Source organism: Balaenoptera musculus, chromosome 2 (genome assembly GCF_009873245.2).
Source record: "Balaenoptera musculus isolate JJ_BM4_2016_0621 chromosome 2, mBalMus1.pri.v3, whole genome shotgun sequence".
In the NCBI taxonomy this organism is placed as follows: Eukaryota; Metazoa; Chordata; class Mammalia; order Artiodactyla; family Balaenopteridae; genus Balaenoptera; species Balaenoptera musculus.
In genome coordinates, this window is record NC_045786.1 from 125,919,805 (window position 1) to 125,942,111 (window position 22,307).

At 36.6% G+C, this 22,307-nt stretch overlaps 1 protein-coding gene across 3 annotated transcripts in view; it reads right to left on the minus strand.

Moving 5' to 3' along the window:
* Positions 1–22,307, minus strand: part of SOS2 (SOS Ras/Rho guanine nucleotide exchange factor 2) — a 101,677-nt gene that overhangs the window by 67,428 nt on the left and 11,942 nt on the right. For all 3 annotated transcript variants that reach the window (XM_036841501.1, XM_036841499.1, XM_036841500.1), the window contains exons 2-4: positions 6,504–6,629; positions 3,940–4,071; positions 2,838–3,002 (exon numbers count right to left, since the gene is read on the minus strand). In XM_036841501.1, the coding sequence (XP_036697396.1) occupies positions 2,838–3,002; positions 3,940–4,071; positions 6,504–6,629 (423 nt within the window). The remainder of the gene's footprint in view (positions 1–2,837; positions 3,003–3,939; positions 4,072–6,503; positions 6,630–22,307) is intronic.

Sequence of the window (22,307 nt, forward strand, 5' to 3'; positions counted from 1 at the left end):
GTGAGGAAAAGCTGAGGGGGCCCATCTCAGCGTGCTAGCTCCTGAGAGGAGTAGGGAGGGTGTTTACTTGGGGGGCGGGGGCTCACAACCTGGCACAAGATGTCAGAGATCATTCAGAGTAAAGAGACTATCCATATGATAGGGCAGCTTGATTCAGGGTGCTGGAGCCCTAGTGGATAAGGAGGGTATTTGCATGGGAAGGTGGTCCAGCAGCAGCAGTGGTGCAACATGGGATTGTCAGAACTTGAGTGCAGTAAGGAGAATGTATACAAAGAAGAAGGGTTTCTATGCCAAAATAGGGTGCCTACACCAGCGGGGGGAGAGAGGCCTGCTGGGAGACTGGTCACATACAGAAGGATTGATCAAATAAATAAATATATTAAGAAAAACAGGAGCCAGGTTTCTCACTATCAGATAAGGGAGTTACAAGTGTAAAAAGGGGAGGTTAAAATGAATCCTGTGGTATTGAACGTGGATTGAAGAGATCTGTGAACTTATATAAAGATAGATGAGAAATAAATATAGATGTGTATGTATATATGTATACACACACACACACTCCCTAATTCTGGCCTCTAAGAGACCAGAGCAGTGACACTCCAATTTCAATTAGCTCATCTAGCACCAAGATCTTGGTTTCTAAATACCATTCTCCACTAAAAGGAACCAGGATTTTTTAGAAAACAACTAATTCCAGGCTTGAGCAGCAGGTAAAGAACAAGTTGAACCTGGAGCATCTTGTGTCAAAAGAAAGTGTTCAAAGAATGATAGGGACAGAGGAGCCCAATTGAAGGAACCAGGATTTTTTAGAAAACAACTAATTCCAGGCTTGAGCAGCAGGTAAAGAACAAGTTGAACCTGGAGCATCTTGTGTCAAAATAAAGTGTTCAAAGAATGACAGGGACAGAGAAGCCAAATTGAAGGAGTTCCCATTGGCCAAATGTGAGACAATTTGAATATTAAATAATGAAGTAACAGGTTGTGTTCCACTGAATAAGAATCAATGAGTCCATATTAAAATAAACAAAATAAATAAATTTAAAGTGTGATGAGGAACACGATATTGACATAGCCTTAAAATATTCCACAAAATATTTATTAATTACAAAAGGGAAAGGAGTCCTTTAAAGTAGAGAAGCCTAGAGGACGAACCCTTAATCAAGTGATCAAAGTGACCATCACTAGTAATGGGACACAGTGAAATTGTATGTCGTGTAAGAAAATGCAATGAGAAGAACTCCTATGATATTCCTGCCACAGATCCATAACCTAAATCTTATCAAGAGAAAACATCAGAAAAAACTAAAGGAAGGGGCATTTTAAACATTAACAGGTATAATCCTTAAAAACGTCAAGGTCATAAAAGTTAAGAGAAGAATGAAGAACTGTTCCAGAATGAACAAGGAGAAAAAAGATACATGACTACTAGACACAACACATGATTCTGAACTGGATCATTTTGCTCTAAAGGACGTCACCGGGACAAGTGGCAAAACCTGAACGGGGTCTAAGGATTACATAATATAACGTATCCACATTCATTTCCTGGATTTTGATTGTCATACCGTGGTTATACAGGAAAATGTTTTTGTTTGTAGGACACACTAAACTATGTTGGCAACCTACTCTCAAGGGGTTTAGGGCACAGGGGAGCATTTTTATTGTACATACAACTTTTCTAAAAGTCTGAGCTAGAAACAAAGTTAAAAAAAACATGTAATCATTTTTTTCATTTTTTCAGAAGTCAAAATAGAAATAACAAGGAATTTCTACTATAAAATTTAAGTGAAAAATCATTTTTGAGACTACGGCATAGTACAATCACTCTCAATCATAACTGCACATCAGAATCACCTGTGATAGTTTCAAAAATTTTGAAAATACTGAGGCTTAGAGGCCCATCCCAGGCCAAGTAAATCAGCTCTGGGGGTGAATGCAGGCATCAGTATTCTCTACAAGCTTTCTGGTAATTCTGATGTGCAAAGTGGAGAACCACTGGCATGTGCCAGGTCCTGGGGTAATTCACCCTTAGAGGTCTAGTTCAGGTACCTTCTCTATGAAATGTCCCTGGTCCCCCCTTTGCCAGAGTTAATCACTTTCTCCACCACCTTTGATTTATTTGTATAATAGTTTTAATTACATTGTGCTGCAATTATTTGGTTATAATACTTTTATTTCCCACTAAAATAAACTCCTTCTAACACAGGGATTGCTGATTTGTTCACTGTTGTATTTTCAATGCTCAGGACAGTGACTGACACATAAGAGGTACTCAAAAATGTTGATTTAAAAAGAAAAAAAAGGAGGGAAAGTGGAAAGGGAAGAAAAGGAGGAGAGAGGAAAAGAAAGAAAAGACTCAATTTCTTTCCTCAGTAGCTTACAGCCAGGAAGAAAGAAGATAAGTAACAAAAAATTATCAAAAGGAAGTAACTTTGGCATTGCAAAGTCTTCTTCTCTCTACCTGTGCCCCATGACTCATGTTGTGAAATCAAAGCATGTTTTTCAAAATTACTTCTTAAACTTAAACATATCTAAATATTCTGTATTTATTCTCTTTCTTAAAATACAAAACTCAAACTACTTTTCTTAAACTGGTTTGAGGCTTTGGATGTTTTTTCCTATAGGTAAAAAATTCTTGCTGGAAAAAAGATTCTCACCCTGCCACATGCTAAAAAACCTGAAAATATCACTGTTAGTCTGTAAAGCCACCATTTTTCTGTCTTCCAACACCAGGAACTATAAAAATCACTAATATAATCATGTATTAAAAAACAGAGGTATAAGTGACAAATAGTCTCTATCATTCAGGTTAAGTTTAAATACCTTTTAACACTTACCTTATCTGCACACATTGACACTTTAATGTCCTGTTGGGATATTTCATAATGTCGGATATTAAAAACATAATTACCAGCCAATTTCAAAATATCAGCTGAGATATACTCTAGTACAGCCACAATATATAGGGACACATGGTAGTCCACTTTGTACCCTAAAACTTCCTGTGGAAAAAATAAACAATTTAATTCCAAAAAATGGCAGCACTGTCAAGTAGCAGTTAAGGACTTAAAAATTTTATTTAACATTCTTGCTTATAAAGAACTTTCTATAAACCAAATGTCTAAACTCAAAGGTACCACAGGATATAAAATGAGCTGTTGGCTCAGTATCAGGGTTTCTTTTTCTCTCTCTCTTTTTTAAAGAGACACCTAAACTAACAAATCTGCCTTTAGTATCAAACAAGAAGAGATGGTTGATTCTAAGACAGAAATCTTGGACTGGACTTCCCTGAAAACCTCTTGATACATTATCCGAAACCCATCTGACAAGTATCTGCTATCTTCAAGGATCTTGCTTTAATTAATATCCCCAAATTACAATGGTTTTTACTAAGTGGAGGATGTGTGTATGTGTGTGTGTGTTGGGTGGGGGGAGGGGGAGTCTTGAAATTTCTACCAAATGGTATTCAAATCCATGTACGCCAATTATTTTCTATAGACTAAATAATATTCCCTAGACAACTTTTCCAACGTACAGAAAAATATCTGTGATAAATACAGATTAATTTAAAAACAGTTCTGAACTCACAGGAGCTTTTGCATTATATATTTTATTAATCAACAAAAAGCTGGAAGTCAATCAGGGGTAGCAATCATTAGAAGATGCCACAAAGATGCATTATTTCTTACCATTAACCTTTAATATTATTTGAAAAGCAATCTGATTTCATCAAAGCATACTTCTTTTTGTTTTGTACACATATTAAGAAACGTATATATGTATGTATGTGTATAAACAAGTGTACACACATTCAAGTGCACATACACAATAAGACCATGCTATATAAATACACAAATACTATATAAAGTATTATTTGTTAAAAATAACCTCCCCAATGTTTTTTTGTGTGTTTTTTGTTTGTTTGCTTGTTTGTTCTACCTTCAATGAAGGATGGATTTTGTCCACAGGCAGTAAGAGAGGATTTCTCCGTTTTCGTTTCTCTATGGCAGACTGTGCATCAGCAATAGCCCATTTATCAATTGGATGAGGAAAGGTCTTTTGAACTCGTTCCTGTTCAGATCACAGCAGAACTACTGTTAATAGAAGTGCTCATAAACAGAAAATTCACACAAAATTAAACTTTATCATCATCCATAACACCAGCAGTTAATAGTAACGTAACATATTCTGATTCCTGCAATAAATGAAATTTGTTTAAAAAAAAAAAGATCAACATGCTATCAAGATTTTTCCACATTAATTCCCATGGGTGAGGAAAAAGGTGAAGTTTAAACAGAAAGCTTTAAGTGTAAGCATAATTAAGATAAAATGGAAAAAGGAAAAAGTAATAATATTAGGGGAGATTAAAGCAAACATGAAATACTCTATCAGTGATTTTAAGGTCAAGGTTTCTAGGGTTAAAACTGTTTACCTAGCAGAAGTTAACTCATTATTAATAATTATTATGCAGTCTCTCTCCTGCTAATCTCAGAGCTTTATAGAGAAGAATTTTAAAAGAAGAAATATCATGTACCTCTTAAAGGATCAAGTGTGTGGCAGAGCTCAGAAAGGTTTAAAGAAATGTATCTCTTGGCAAAAACAATCCAAGCCTTTTATGTTACTATTTTGTTCATCTAATCTTAAATATAACCAGTAATTGGCATGAATAATGAGAAGTAATGATAGCTGAATGAAACTCCAATTTAGCAGGATTTCCTATTTTTAAAATTATATTCTCAGCTTCTAACATATTTAGCTTCTGAAAAGTATACTTTTATTATATTTACTTATGTCCAATTCTTACAGCAGAGAACAGGGAAACAAATGCTTTAATTCCCAGAGTCCCTGAAAATCTTAATAGATTACTCCAAATTAAGATTATCCTTTACACTGGAAGTTGTTGCCTTGTTATAGAAACAATCTTCAAAAGAAAGGTGATATAAACAGTATAATGCCAAAGTAACTTTTAAAAGCTATACTGACAGTTATTTCTAAAAATCTAGAAATACTCCCATGCAACTGAGCCAAAACAAGTATTTCAGCACTGAATTACACACGATCTTTTAGAGGTATATATATGTATATATATTTTTTAATCAATGAGTAAAATGTTTATTCTATACTAGTCCTTTATTGAGGTAATATTTATATGCAGTAAAATGCACAGATCTTAAGTGCACCATTGAATGAGTTTTGAAAAATGCTTACACCTGTGTAACCATCACCCTAATCAAGATTACAGAAAATTTCTATCATCTTAATCTCACCCTTCATAGGCAGCCAGCAGCCACAATCCTGATTTCTATCACCATTACTTTTAGCTATTTCTGATTTTCATATAACTGGAATCATATAATACATACTCTCTGGGGTTATGTCTCATTTTGCTCTATATGATATCTGTGGATTGTAGCTATGTTATTGCATATATCAATAGTTCATTCTTTCATTTTACAACACTACTAAGTAGTATTCCATTTTATGAATCTATCACAATTCGTTTTCCCATTCTCTTGTAGATGGAAATTTTAGTTGTTTCTAATTTTTGCCTATTATGAATAAAACTGCTTGGATATTCATGTAAAAGTCTCTTTGTGAAGATATATTTCCATTTCTCTAGGGTTAAATACCCAGGGGTAAAATTGCTGGGTCATAGGCTAGATATATATTTAACTATAAGAAACTGCAAAACAATTTTTCAAAGTACTTATGCCATTTTATACTCCCACTAGCAATGTATAAGAGTTCTAGTTGCTCTACATCTCATCAATATTCCATGTTATCAGTCTTTAATTTTATCCCTTTTAGTGGGTGTGAAATAGTATCTCATCGTAGTTTTAATCTCTATTTCCCTGATGAATTATGAGTTTGAGTACCTTTTCATATGCTTATTGGCCATAAGTATATCTTCTTTTATGAAGTGTCTGTTCAAGATTTTTGCCCACTTGGGTGAGCAGGGTATCTTTTTATTACTGACTTGTAGGAGTTTTTGTTTGTTTGTTTGTTTGTTTTAACATATTCTGGATACAAGCCCTTTGTAAGGAATACATATTGAAACATTTTCTCCCAGTCTGTGACTTATACCTTTTTTATTTTCACATCAATTTTATTTTTTGATATTTACAGTGTTTTGAGTCCTCTGTAAAAAAACATTTAACACTAGCTTATATTCTCCTGCATTTTCTTCTAGAAACTTTACAGTTTCAGCATTTATGTTTAAGACTATAATATATCTTGAACTAATTTTTGTGTGAGATAGTTTTCAAGGGTTTTTCCCACCATAAATTTATCCAGTTGTTTTAGCACTTTTTTTTGCTGAAAAACTTTCCTTTCCTCATCGAATTGCCTTGACATCTTTGACAAGAATGAACTGACCATATATCCCCCATTATGATTTCAATGGTTTTAGCTTCCATAATAATTTAGAATGATATAGATTTAGATATAAAAATTAATTTGTACAGTGGTTCAATGACTTTTTGAAATAACAAGATAATTTTTACCTCCACATCTTGAACAGTCCTTGGTTGGGCCATGCATAATTTATTAAGCAGCTGAAAAATCAGCTCTTCAATATAATAGAGAGACTCTTCATTAGCTGAGAGATTGGGATGTACTTGCTCCTGAACCTTTAAAAAAAAAAAGTTCTCAATTTAAGTACAGGCAAAATGATATTTATTAAACAAAAGTCAGAGAATCTTATATATAATTTATAGTATTTTATCAGAATGGTCACTCAAATACAGATATAAAACACAAAAAATGAAGAAAAACTGTATTTGTTGGTCTCTGTAAACTCTTAACTCAGAGTAGTGGTTCTTAATCTTTTCTAGACTCTGAAAATCAGCTGAAAGCCACTGGCCCCTCTCATCCTTACCACCAAAAAAGCATATGCACATAAAATATTCTATACAATTTCAAAGGAAGCATGGATACCCTGAAGTTAACTAATAAACCTACTATGTACCAAGATCCCAATCAGGGAAGACATCAATCACTCTCCCAAAAGTCCTGAGGCTGCTAAATTTCTGTGATAAGCGGAGAGGCAGCCATCTGTGATAACTTACGTGATAACCTTGCACAAGGCTTGGGTTTTGCCCTTCCTGTGACAATTACAATCCTAATGTCTTCTCTCCCCTTTGAGTAGAGCTACTGCAGTGCCTCAGTGGCTTGCCTACAGGCTTCAGTGGATTACATGTGACAGTGAAGCCCAGGTGCTAGGGGTGGGGTGGAGGAAGCTGTCAGCTACGTGTAGGCCGGTGGTGGAGCTGAAGGCACAATCTGCCCTGTCCCTGCTTCCCCACGGAGGTCGGGCACAGGTGCCCTGCTCCAAGTTGCATTTTCCCTTCCCCAGAAACGATGCCATTCTTGCTCCCCATTCCTCCACATCCCCCTCTGGCTCAGTTGAAAGCCATGCCACTCTGTTTACAGATAAAAAGCTCAGGTGCTTTTGGCCACTGGTCTTGGATCTGCCTTCTCTTTCCAGTGGTGAGATCCCACTCCAGAGGCGTTTTCTGAGAAAGGTGGTTGGGGCTGGTGGCTATCACTGAAAAGTGACGCCAGTGCTGTACCGCCTAAGTGAGTCAGATGCTGCTCTGCAGGCTGGGCATGGTATCAACCAACCCCACTCCCCCAGGCAGGCAAGGCGCAGGACCCTCTTCACTTGGCCTGCCGACTCCATTACAAAACCATTTTCCTACAGTTCAAAAGCAAGCCACCCCCACCCCTTGCCCTTGTCCAAAGGGCAGACCATTTTAGTAAGATCTACTTTGTACATCTCTAGCAATAGTTAAGTCCCTGACGTTGGGGCCAAATTCTTATTGTGAGACATACATATCCATCCGGCCTTCCCCAACTGTTCCTCCCAAATCTACTTTCGCTTTGGATCTGGGCCGGGTACCAAACAGAAGACTCTTTTTTGATCATCAGCTACTGCTTGAAGCCTGTTTTCTACAAGGACTCCAAAGGCTGAAGTCTCCCAGGGCACAACATGAGGACAAATTTCTCATCAGATAAACGTGGGCTCAAGGAGCTTTCCTTTGTTAGTATCTTCCTCAGACCCTGTTTTCCCACTGTATTCCTCTGACCCCCTTTTCAGTCAACAGGTGAAGTTCTCCCAGCCCATAGAGGCAGTAACATCATCTTTTGCGTCTCCTCTCCTTTGGCCATCATGGGAAGCAAAATATTATTTTTTAGCCCAGGCTTCACAGCCACTCTTCGTGGGCAGCCCCCATCTGGACTCCAGACCCTGGCCTAGGTGAAGTCAGAGGCTTTCTGACAGATTTCTGAATGGATATTACAGGGATGGAGGGGCTCCCCAACCTGCTGTAGGGAATAGCCTGAGAAGACATGTGTTTGGAATCTTAATATTTTGGCACATGGCTATGTCCATTTTAAGATCTCTGGTGGGTTTGAGATATTTAGGTGTGGATTAAAGGGACAAGGAGTTTTTTTCTTAGCTAAAGTGTTCAAATACTGTTTTGAACAGTGACAGCTGTTCTTTATTGCCAGCCCTTCTGGGCATCTCACCGCCACACCACCTTCTCTAGTGTTAACAGGATCTCTGGTCTTAGAAGCCTGCCTTCAGTTCCGAGCTACCCCAAGTAACTGACTGGCCTTGGTATTGGCTGCAACCTTGTTAGAACCACACAGGTTCCACCCTCACCTGGCCGGCCTGGTTACTTGGGCCAGTGGGTGCAAGTGACCCTTCCAAGGAACAGGTGTTGATGACTTCAGCATTCAGGGACCCTTTGTGTTCCCCCTTCCCTAGAACCCTTAGACTACTCCTTCTAGTCTCTTCTCCCTGGAAGCCTCTTTCCAAGAGCCCTATTTTTTAGAGCTGAACTGCACAGGTTATAGCTGCTATCATATTTAGTCAAGGAAGAGAGAAAGAAGGCTCTCAGGCACTAACTTTCAACTTCTCTCAAGCCAAACCAGTTTAAAATGGAAACTCTAGCAGAATGAACTGGATTTCCATTTTCTCATGTCTACCTGTCTTCCCCCTATACTCTAAAGTTACCTGTTTCTAGCAAAATAGAAGGGAAGGAGAGGCACACCTAGCAATACTTCCCCCCTCCTCCGCCATGCCCTTCTTTGAAGGCCTCAGCTCAGCTGTTCAGGCCACATCTCTCCTCCCCAGGCTCTTCTCACTCAGCTTGGTATCCAGCATCCTGAATATTCCTCAGCAGATTCATCTTGTGGGCTCAGATTCCGGATTCTCAGTTGAAGGCAAGGAGCCAGATTCTCCAGCTCCCTGCAGGCACCGCAGGAACACTTAGGGAGAGGAGGCTGGCTGGGGGCCTAGGAATGTATGTGCCTGTCTGCCTCCCTGGCAGGCTGGGGAAGGGTGCAAGGCTCAGCGCACTGAACCACAGGAAAGGCTCACAACCAGTAGCAGTATCTTCCAGGTAGGACTATCCTGGAAATAAGTGCGTGTGAGATTGAGAAATTTCTCAGAGTAGGTTTTTTCCATAGCTGTTGTAGGATTGCACATTTTAGACCAATCTTGTCCAGTACTTTTCCTGTCTTAACTTTTGTATTTTTTTGTTAAGCCAACAAGCCAAGAATTTGGCCCTACGGGGATCCATGTGGGAGGCAATAGCTGCTCTTTGGCCAAGGCCTTCATAACGGATTCGGTCATCCCATTGTCTGTTCCCTAGCCCCACACCCAGGTGAAGACCACGGGGAGGGAAGAATTTTGAGGTCAGTACAAACCAAGTAAGTCTGTAAATTAAAGCTGTTAGTTTTCCTCTGGGAGGGCATTTTGCATCAGGCCTGGGCTATGTGCAGAATCAAGCCTGGCTGTGAGTTAGGATAGGCACCATTTGGGCTTCCCTGGTGGCGCAGTGGTTAGGAATCCGCCTGCCAATGCAGGGGACACAGGTTCGAGCTCTGGTCAGGGAAGACCCCACATGCTGTGGATCAACTAAGCCTGTGCGCCACAACTACTGAGCCTGCGCTCTAGAGCCCACGAGCCACAACTACTGAGCCCACGTGCCACAACTACTGAAACCCACGTGCCTAGAGCCCGTGTTCCACAACAAGAGAAGCCCCTGCAATGAGAAGTCCGCACACTTGCAACGAAGAGTAGCCCCCACTCGCTGCAACTAGAGAAAAGCCGCGCACAGCAACAAAGAACCAAAGCAGCCAAAAATAAATTAAAAAAAAAAAAAAAGAATAGGCACCATTAAATTTGGGGCCCAGAACACTGGGAGAAAGGATTGTGTAGTATGTCATAAAGGTCTTCAGTGCGTCTGGGCCCACCTTACTACTTCTGGGCCAGCCTGACTGCCGATGTCCACATTAGCACACACTTGAACCCCTCTGCTAAACTCTAGCCCTGCTCCCTTATGTAGGTCAGATGTTCGGCCTCTGGGTTTGGGAAGAGAAAACTGCCATGCCGAGAACTCTCAGGCCCTGGAGTTGGGTATTGGCTCTTTTAGCCAGCTTTTGTGGGAACTGTCTTTGATTGAACCACTAAAGAAGCAAAGGGGGTATGTATGAGGTTCCAGCTACCCAAGACAGACCAGATGTCCCTCAAAAACTGCTTGGGTTCCCAGCTACAGACTCTACGAAAGTAAATCAAACCTTTTACCTCACTTTTTTTCTTTCCAAATTTATTTGCTTTTAAGAACTATAAACTTCTGGCTATTGTTTTTCTTGTTCTTGGGGCCCCTGGGTAGACAGACACAGCTTGATGATTTCAGAGCAGATACAGGCCAAGAAACCAAGGCACTGAGTGCTGAGTCCAGACAAATGATACTTATATACACATCCAAATTTGAAGAGAAAATGTGTTTCTTTAGGTTTCAAACACTGTAATAGATATAAAACAAAAATAAAAACCTGCTGCAAAGTTAATAAATAAAATAAACCTACTAGAAGTCTGTGAACACTAGGTCATGAACCCTAGCAACAGAGGTATCCCTGAATAACCATACTACTTTATATGTTACAGAGGTGCTCTATGAAGTAGGTGCTAGTCAGATTTCTTTTACAATGGTATATGCTGCTTTCTGTCGCCACACAGCTGTGCTGAGCCTCTTTTGTTGTTAAATTTCTTTTTTTTTTTGGCCGCACCGCATAGCATGCGGGATCTTAGGACCCCACCAGGGAGCAAACCTGCACCCCCTGCAGTGGAAGCATGGAGTCTTAACCACTGGACTGCCAGGGAAGTCCCTGTTGTTAAATTTCTTAAAATTAGAATCTAGTAATCTGTCCTAAAAAATAATCCAGTCAAACTGAATATGAGGAAAAAGAAGGTAAAAAATAGTGCCTAGCGTTATAGTAGGTGTCATGTAAATATCTGTTGAAAGAATGATTAATAGAAAAGTATTGTTCTAATGCATGGTATTAGAAGGATACCAATGCCACTGACATAAAAAGTAAGAAAAAATTTTGAATAGTCTCATAGTTATTTTGGAAAACTGATGCGGTAGTTAAAAATCTTCCCACAAAGAAAATAGCATTAAGGTGACCACTTCATCTAAATTCTCAAAATTAAGCATAAAATTGTTCATTATAGCCTCTTGCATTTTTAAGTTCATAGAAACTTCAGTGAAGTCTTTTCTTTCATTAATATCAGTTATTTGTGTGTCCATTCTTTTCTTGATCAGTCTCTCAGGGGTTTATCAATTTTATTAATCTTTTCAAGAACCAACTTTTGGCTTTGTTGATGCTCTCCATTTTATGTTTGTTTTATATTTCATTTATATGTTTCATCTTCATTTTTTCTTCTGCTATTTATTCTTTTTTTCTAACTTCTTGGGATGGATACTTATTTTCAACCTTTCTTCTTTTGCAATATGTATATTTTGTCTAAGAACTACTTTTGTAAAAAACCCACAGATTTTTATATGGAATACTTTTGCAGTCATCCATTTCAAACTAACTTCTAATTTCCATTATGGTTTCTTCTTTAACTTTGGAATTTAGAAGTATACTTCTTAATTTCTAAACACACAGGGGTTTTTTTTTCACGGTATCTTTATCGATTTCTAGAATAATCACATTGTGGTCAGAAAACATACTTTCTATGATTTCAATTTTTTTGAAATATGTTAAGACTTGCTTTTATAGCTCATTGCATGGCCTAGATGGCTTCACTGACAAACTCATCAAACATTCAAGGAAGAAATGCAACAATCTTAAGCAAGCTTTCTCGAAAATAAGTAAAAAAGTAGACTTCTCAAGTTATTTTGAGGCTAGCCTTGATATAAAAACTCAAAAAGATGAAAAGTACAGCTCGTTTTCACTCATGAACCTAGAAACAAAAGCTTAAATAAACTATTAGCTAACTTAATTCTGTAATATATTTTAAAAAATTATACAACATGACCAAGCTGGATTTATCCTAGGAATGTTAAGTTGGCTTAATGTTGGAAAATCATGCAAAGTAATTCACCATGTTAACAGATTAAGAGAGAAAAATAATATGATCTTAAACAGATGTAGAAAAAGCATATAAAAGTTTGAATATTCATACATAATCAAATCTCTTAATGAACTTCCTGAATTTGGTAAAAGATATCTACAAAAAAGCTACAAGAAACATCATAGTTAATGGTAAAACACTGAAAGCTTTCCTTTTGAGATTAGGAAAAAGGCAAAGATACTAGCTTTCTATTCCACATTGTACTGGAGGTCCTGGTCAGTGAAGTACAGCAAGAAAAATGAAAGTATAAGAATTAGAAAAGAAGAAACAAATTTGCCGATGATTTGATTGCCCACTGTGATAGCTAATTTGATGTGTCAACTTCTGGGCCACCGGGTACCCAGATATCTGGTTAAATATTATTTCTGAGGGTGTCTCTGAGGGTGTTTGTGGATGAGATTAACATTTGAACTGGTAGACTGAGTAAAGCAGATTGCCCTCTCCAGAGTGGGTGGACCTCATGCAATCCACTGAAGGCCTGAATAGAAGAAAAGGCTGGGTAAGAAATAATTCTCTCTCTCTGCCTGACAGCCCAGGTTTTTGGTCTTCTTTTGCTTTTGGACTAGAACTTGGACTAGAATTACACCATCAGTTCTCCTGGGTCTCCAGCTTACTGACTGCAGACTTGCACTTCTCTGCCTCTATAAGAGTGTGTGTGTGTGTGTGTGTGTGTGTGTGTGTGTGTGTGTGTGTGTGTGTGTGTGTGTGTGTGTATTTCTGTTTCTCTAAAGATTCCAAACTAATACACCCATGAAGGAAAATAAAAATATTGTACACATAAATTATTTCAATTCATAAAAATAAAATGTTATTTCTATGTAACAGCAACAAAGTTAGAAAATAAAATTTTAAAATAATATCACTTATAATAGAATAAACATTATACCATGTATTTTGGAATAAATCTTAGATAGGAAGTACAAGACTCCTAGGGAGAAAACCAGACTCTGAGAAAAATTAAAGATCTAAATAAATGAAATAAAATACCATGTTCATGAATTATCAGACTTAATATTGTAAATATATCAATTCTCCTCAAACTGATCCATGGAGTTAATAAAATCACAGTCAAAACCAAACAGTATGTTTGGTTAAAATTGAAAAGATAATTTCAAAACTTATATAGAAATACAAAAAGCTAAGAAATCAGTCATATACTCTTAAAGAAATATAAGTACTTGCTCCAATTATTATTGGAATTTATTACAAAGCTACAGTATTTAATAATGTGATACTGATATAATGATAGACAAACAGATGAACAGAACAGAACAGAGAGTACAGAAACAAGCCCACAGATATACAGACCCTTGATGTATAACAAAGGTGGCATTATGGGCAGGGGGAAGATTGTTGAGGGACGCTGGGGCAAGTGGATGAATAGTGAACAACTGGATACCCATATGGAGAAGAATGAAATCAACTCTTATTCACACTTGATACAAAAATCAATTTTAGTTGATTTTAGACCTATTAAATAGACCTAATAAAGTTCTGATAATATAAAACAAGATAAAAGATAATTATCTTAATGACCTCAGGACAGAAAAGGATTTACTAAACAGAACACAAAAATTACTACCCAAAGTGTAATAATACCAAGTGTTGGTGATTATGTAGAAAAATGGGAACTCTCACACACTGCCAATGGCGTGCAAAATGGCTCTATCACTTTGGAAAACTTTGCCATCATCTACTAAAGTTCAAGATAAGCATACCCTATGATCCAGTAATTCTACTACTCAGTATTTTATATTCTTTAAAGCTCTACAGTCCAATACAGTAGACACTAGCCTCATGTGGCTACTGAGCACCTGAAATGTAGCTCTACTGAACTGGAGATGGGCTATAAGAGTAAAATGTATACCAGACATCAAAGATCTAGCACACACAAAAAATGTCAAATATCTCAATAATTTTTATGTTGACTATATGCTGAAATGATTAGATTTATTGGGTTAAATACATTATTTAAATCAATTTCATCTGTGTCTTCTTATGTTTTTAATGTGGCTATGAGAAAAGTTTAAATTACATATATGGCTAATATTATATTTCAATTGGACAGCACTGCTCTAGAGCAATAAGCACAAACGTTTACCAGAAGACATGTACAAGAAGGCTCATAAAAAACATTATTGGTGGACTTCCCTCGTGGTGCAGTGGTTAAGAATCCACCTGCCAGAGCAGGGGACATGGGTTCGAGTCCTGGTCTGGAAAACCCCCATGCTGCGGAGCAACTAAGCCCATGCGCCACAACTACTGAGCCTGTGCTCTAGAGCCCATGCTCCACAACAAGAGAAGCCACCACAATGAGAAGCCCGCACACCACAACAAAGAGTAGCCCCCGCTCGCCCCAACTAGAGAAAGCCTACAAATTGGAAGGAATTGAGAAGGAATACAAATTGGAAAAGAAGAAATAAAATCGTCACTATTTGCTGATGACATGATACTATACATAGAAAATCCTAAAGATGTCACCAGAAAACTACTAGAAGTAATCAATGAATTTGGTAAGGTTGCAGGATACAAAACTAATGCACAGAAATCTCTGGCATTCCTATACACCAACAACGAAAAATCAGAAAGAAATTAAGGAAACACTCCCATTTACCATTGCAATAGAAAGAATAAAATACCTAAGAATAAACCTGCCTAAGGAGGCGAAAGACTTGTACTCAGAAAACTATAAAACACTGATGAAAGGAATCAAAGATGACATAAACAGATGGAGAAATATACCATGTTCTTAGATTGGAAGAATCAATATTGTGAAAATGACTATACTACCCAAAGCAATCTACAGAGTCAATGCAATCCCTATCAAACTACCAATGGCATTCTTCACAGAATTAGAACAAAAAAATCTTACAATTCGTATGGAAACACAAAAGACCCCGAATAGCCAAAACAATCTTGAGAAAGAAAAACAGAGTTGGAGGAATCAGGTTCCCCAACTTCAAACTATACCATAAAGCTACAGTAATCAAGACAGTATGGTACTGGCACAAAAACAAAAATACAGATCAATGGTACAGGACAGAATGCCCAGAGATAAACCCATGCACATATGGGCACCTAATTTACGACAAAGGAGGCAAGAACATACAATGGAGAAAAGACAGCCTCTTCAATAAGTGGTGCTGGGAAAACTGGACAGCTACATGTAAAAGAATGAAATTAGAACACTACCTAACACCATACACAAAAATAAACTCAAAATGGATTAAAGACTTAAATGTAAGACCAGACACTATAAAACTTTTAGAGGAAAACATAGGAAAAACATTCTTTGACATAAATCAGAGCAAGATCTTTTTTGACCCACCTCCTAGAGTAACAGAAATAAAAACAAATGGGACTTAAACTTAAGAGCTTTTGCACAGCAAAGAAAACCATAAACAAGACAAAAAGACAACCCTCAGAATGGGAGAAAATATTTGCAAATGAAACAACAGACAAAGGAGTAATCTCCAAAATATACAAACAGCTCATGGAGCTCAATATCAAAAAAACCAAACAATCCAGTTAAAAAATGGGCAGAAGACCTAAACAGACATTTCACCAAGGAAGACACACAGATGGCCAAGAGGCACATGAAAAGATGCTCAACATCACTAATTATTAGAGAAGTGCAAATCAAAACTGCAGTGAGGTATCACCTCACGCCAGTCAGAATGGCCATTATCAAAAAAGCTAGAAACAATAAATGCTGGAAAGGGTGTGGTGAAAAGGGAACTCTCCTACACTGTTGGTGGGAATGTAAATTGATACAACCACTATGGAAAACAGTATGGAGGTTCCTTAAAAAACTAAAAATAGAACTACCATATGACCCAGCAATCCCACGACTGGGCATATACCCTGAGAAAACCATAATTCAAAAAGAGACATGCACCACAATGTTCACTGCAGCACTATTTACAATAGCCAGGACATGGAAGCAACCTAAGTGTCCATCTACAGATGAATCGATAAAGAAGATGTGGCACATATATATAATGGAGTATTACTCAGCCATAAAAAGAAATGAAACTGAGTTATTTGTAGTGAGGTGGATAGACCTAGAGTCTGTCATACAGAGTGAAGTAAGTCAGAAAGAGAAAAAAAATACCGTATGCTAACGCATATGTATGGAATCTTTAAAAAAAAAAAAGTGGTACTGATGAACCTAGTTGCAGGGCAGGAGTAAAGAAGTAGACATAGAGAATGGACTTGAGGACATGGGGTGGGAGGGCGAAGCTGGGGCGAAGTGAGAGTAGCATCGACATATATACACTACAGAATGTAAAATAGTTGGCTGGTGGGAAGCAGCAGCATAGCACAGGGAGATCGGCTCGGTGCTTTGCCATGACCTAGAGGGGTGGGATAGGGAGGAGGGGAGGGAGGCTCAAGAGGGAGGGGATATGGGGACACATATATGCATATGGCTGATTCGCTTTGTTGTACAACAGAAACTAACACGGTGTTGTGAAGCAATTATACTCCAATAAAGATCTATTTAAAAAAAAAAAGAACTACAGTGATGACAGTTCTGAAAAAAAAAAAAAAAGAAACAAAGGAACCAATACAGAAGAAAAGCCAAAGGAATGCCCAGGATGAAGTAAGGGAAAATTATGAGAGCTGTACAACACGCATAAAGGTCACCAGTCTGATTAGAGCAGATCAGAAGGCTCTAAGAGAAGCTATCTCAAGAAGATGAAATTATCAGAGTACCTGATGGACCTAAAACTCTTGAGAGGATATTTAAACAACTGGTAGAGAGTTTGAGCTTAAATTAATAAATACATAGAAAATACACAAACAAGAAAACAAGACAATTATTAACTTCAATAAAAGTAAAGGGTTAGGTAGTAAGGAAAAAGTAGTTTAACTATAAATAACATATAGTATAGTATATGGTCATTATTTATGGTCATAATACTATAAACTCTGAATACTGATCCAACCAAAATTAAGATATAACCATGGGGTGGGAGGAGAGACAGGAAGTATATGTGGTTGAAGGGGGAATGTATATGTGTATTGAAAAATATTAAATCCTTACCTTCCAGAGTAGGAAATCAACAGATAATGCCCAAAACAGAAAAATCATAAGTAGCAACAGAAGCACTTTTTTTCCTTAGAGACACAGAATACTGAAATGAATCACTTTGAAAAATTAAAGGGGCTGCCTCTAGGAAGCAAAAAATGTTGTGAATAGTGAGGAGGTAATGCTCTTTATCATAACAAGCCTTATAGAGCTATTTATCTTTTTTTTCCCATGAATAATTTTGATAAAATACAAAGAAATTTACAAGGAAACATGATAAGTAGGGAAGTGAGAAAGAGGAAGGACACATGAAACTGGAGACAGTAAGTAAAAACTACTTTTTGAAGAAGTCTGGATAAGAAGAGTTTAAATAAGGCAATTAGAAATTCATATAGTACTAACATCCAAAAAACCTGGCTTTATATTTTTTTAGAAATTCCAAATAGATTTGGGAGAAATAAATATTTCCTCTTACAACCTGCACTTCTTTCATATAACAAGAGGAAACTTAATTACATCCTACCATGCATTTCTATTAGATCAACAAAGACATTTTTAAAAATATAAAATAAACATTTATATTGGAAGTTCAGCTTGGAGTTCATAAGGCTGTTTGTTATAACATCCTTCCATAAAAGCCAAGGGCCCTAATCAGTAAAAATGACTGTGCATGAGAATTAAGATAATGTCTAATGGATTTTTTTTATATGATTATGATTTTAGTAAATAACCTACAAAGCAACCTTAACACTGAGCATCTGAGTTTCTTATGCTAAACTTGTTAAACTGAAAATATGAAAAGTCATAAAAACAAATATAGTGTTAAAATCCCAGCCATAAATAATAAGGACATCAAGATGACAATGAAAGATAACCATATTTTGTACTTTCACAGTATTTACTATCTCAGCACCCTGAGAGACAGTCAACATAAAATTACCACATCAGAACAAACTAAGTTTTCAGATTTTTCTGAAAGACTGGTCAGAAAAAGAGCAATTAAAATAATTTTCAATCTTTAGCAGTAGATTAACAAGTCAGACCTGTATTTTAGTTACACCATATTTTCAAATTGCCAGAAGGTACTTCCTTATACACACACTGTAAACAGAATAGTCATAATACTATAGATTCATGCATAGATGCATATAAAAGCATTAAACTTTATTTCTAATTGATAAGCACTAGGTTTGACAAATTTCAGAAATGCTATTTCCTAATATATATATTTTTTCAGTTCTCCATACTCACAATCAAACACAAAAATCTTGCTAGTGCACTTGTTCAATCAACTAACATTTGCGTTTCTGGTACAATGTAGAAATAAATCCCTCTGGATGCACAGTCTGTTCATTTACTTATGTCAAAATCTTTATTCTACTGGTAAGATTTCTGCAAGGATGCAAGTGCCTCAAACACCAATTAAGAATACTGGAAGTTTTGTTTGTTGTAAGAGTTAAAATTCAATTTAAAAAGAAAAAGCAGCAAATTTCATCCTAAAGATATACTACTATAAAATATTGCTCATAGAAATTTTTAAAAACCTAAATAAATGAAAATTTAAACTGTATAGGTTTAAAGACTCAATATTGTTAAGATGTCAATTTCCCTCAAATAATCTATAAATTCAACACAATCCCTATCAAAATTCCAGGGGTTTTTTGGTAGAAATTGACAGGCTAATTTTTAAATTCCTATGGACAGGCTATACAAAGGTCTTAGAATAACCAAAACAACTCTGAAAAAGAACAAAGTCGGAAGGCTAAAACTACCTGATTCCAAGATTTTTTATAAAGCTACAGTAATCAAAATAGTGTGGTATTGATGTAGAGATAGGAAAAAAGGGACTCCCCTACCAGCCCAGTGGTTAGGACTTCGCCCTTCCACTGCAGGGGGCGTAGGTTTGATTCTTAGTCAGGGAACTAAGATCCTGCATGCTGCACGGCCAAATAAACAAATAATAAAATAAATAAATTTTTAAAAGATAGGAAAAAAGACCAATGCAACAGAACAGAGAATCCAGAAATAAAAACACAAATATAGACAAATGATTTTTTTGCTCATTCATGCAAATTTTATTTATTTTTTAACATTTTTATTGGAGTATAATTGCTTTACAATGGTGTGTTAGTTTCTGCTTTATAACAAAGTGAATCAGCTATACATATACGTATATCCCCATATCTCCTCCCTCTTGTGTCTCCCTCCTACCTTCCCTATTCCACCCCTCTAGGTGGTCACAAAGCATCGAGCTGATCTCCCTGTGCTATGTGGCTGCTTCCCACTAGCTATCTATTTCACGTTTGGTAGTATATATAAGTCCATGCCACTCTCTCACTTCGTCCCAGCTTACCCTTCCCACTCCCCGTGTCCTCAAGTCCATTCTCTACGTCTGCTAGACAAATGATTTTGATAAAGGTGCAAAGGCCTTTAGCAAAGGAGAAAGGATAGCTTTTGCAATAAATGATGGTAGAACAATCAGATAACCATATACAAAAAAACCAAACATAACAGATACAAAATTATCTCATCATATATAAAAATTAACTCAAATAGATCATAGATCTAAATGTAAAACCTAGAACTATAAAACTTCTGGAAGAAAAAATAGACGAAAAAATTTGTCACCCTAGGTTGACCAAAGATTTCTTAGACACTAAAGGCACAGTCTGTAAAAAAGCAAATGGATAAACTGAACTTTATAAAAATTTAAAACTTTTGCTCTTCAAAAGATAATATTAAGAGTGAATTGAATATAACCAGTGAATCAATGAACTAATAACATTTTATAGTAATAAAACAATATATTTTGGTCTTTCTTTTAAGAGCTGAGGAGATTTTCTCCATAGGAATAATTTAATTCTTTAATTTTAAACTATATTAATGTGTACACTGAATGCTCTAAGTCGAAGCCATCATTCTCAATTAAATAACACTACTATAACAATACTTGAACTAAATTTTAAAATAAAAATTAGCATTTTTTCTTGGTAAATAAGCTATAACTCTGTCAGAAATTATTAACTAAATGTGTATTAATGTATTAGCTATACTTTTTAAGGTGAAGTTGCTATAGTATTTAATGTATATATAGAAAGTGAGAAGAAATGAATAAGTTGCAGATTAGACAGAATTTAGAATTAGGTTAGTTTTGAAAAATGAAGTTGTCATATATGGGTTCTAGCACATCTCACCATAAAAATTATGGAGATCATATAATTGTAACCTGGTTAATTTGGGATGACGGATATTTTGGACTAATAGTGACAACATAAATACATTTTAGGACTAGTATACATGTGGCATATGGATTCGTGGGAAGAATGAAAACCTAAACTATATAGTTTATAATCCATAACTATTTTATAGTATTCAAAGATAAGGTATCATTATTGATAGTATTAAATATAGTTACCACGAACATTGATGGTTCAAAACATTTTACTGGATTATGCAATGTTAACCCAGAATTTGTTTTGATCCTTGGATGTGTATATATATATAATAATGCCAACTAACTTTATTTACTTTCTTGTTTACATGTGGGGTTTTTTGTTTTTAAAAATTATTTTGTTAAAAAAATCCCAATAAAGATTTATTGCTATTTTTAAAGAGGTAATATTAAGAGAATAAAAAACTACAGACTGAAAGAAAATCTTTGTATATAAAGGATTTATAGTTAGATACATAAAGAACCCTCAAAACTCAACAATAAGAAATCAAACAAATTAACAAAAAAGGGCAAGGGATCTGAACAAACAGTTCACCAAAGAAGATATATGGATGGCAAATAAGGACAGGAGAGATGCTTGACATCGTTAATCATCAGGGAAATGCAAATTAAAACAAGATACCAGTATAATAGCCCTATTAGGATGGCTAGAAATAAATTTAAATACCAAGCGCTGGCAGGAAGAACTGGAATTCTCATATGTTGCTGCTGGGAATGTAAAACTGTACAACAGTTCAAATAGAAAACAGTGTGACAGTTACTTAAAAAGTTAAACACACACCTACTATCTGATCCAGTCACTCTTTGGTAATTACCCAAGAGAAAAGGAAATATATGCCCATACAAAGACGTGTATACAAATGTTTACAGTAGCTTTATTTTTAACAGCCAAGATATGAAAACCAAATGTACATCAACAAGTGAATGGATTAAAAAAAAAAAAAAAGTGGGGACTTCCCTGGTGGTCCAGTGGTAAAGAATCCGCCTTAATGCAGGGGATGTGGGTTCGATCCCTTGTTAGGGAACTAAGATCCCACATGCCTCGGGGCAACTAAGCCCACGTGCCACAACTACTGAGCTCGAGCGCCTCAACTAGAGCCTGCGTGCCGCCAACTACAGAGCCCACGCGCCCTGGAGCCTGTGTGCCACAACTAGAGAAGAGAAAACCCGCACGTCACAACTAGAGAGAAGCCCGGGCACCACAACGAAGAGCCTGCACACCGCAACAAAAGATCCTGCATGCCTCAACGAAGATCCTGCATGCTGCAACTAAGACTGCACGCGGCCAAAAATAAATTAAATAAATAAATAAATAAATAAATGATGAATAAATCTTAAAAAAAAAAAGTGGTATATCCACACAATGGAATGCTACTGAACAATAAAAAGGAATGAACTATTGATGTATGCAACAACATGGATGGATCTCAAAATAATTATGTTGAGTGAAAGAAGCCAGGCAAAAAAAAGAATATATACTGTGTGATTCCATTACCAAAAAACTCTAGAAAAAGCAATCTATAGTGATAGGAAGCAAATCAGTGATTGCTTGTGGATTAGAGGTCAGGAGGGATGGGAGGGAGAATTATAGAGCATCAAGAAGAAATCTA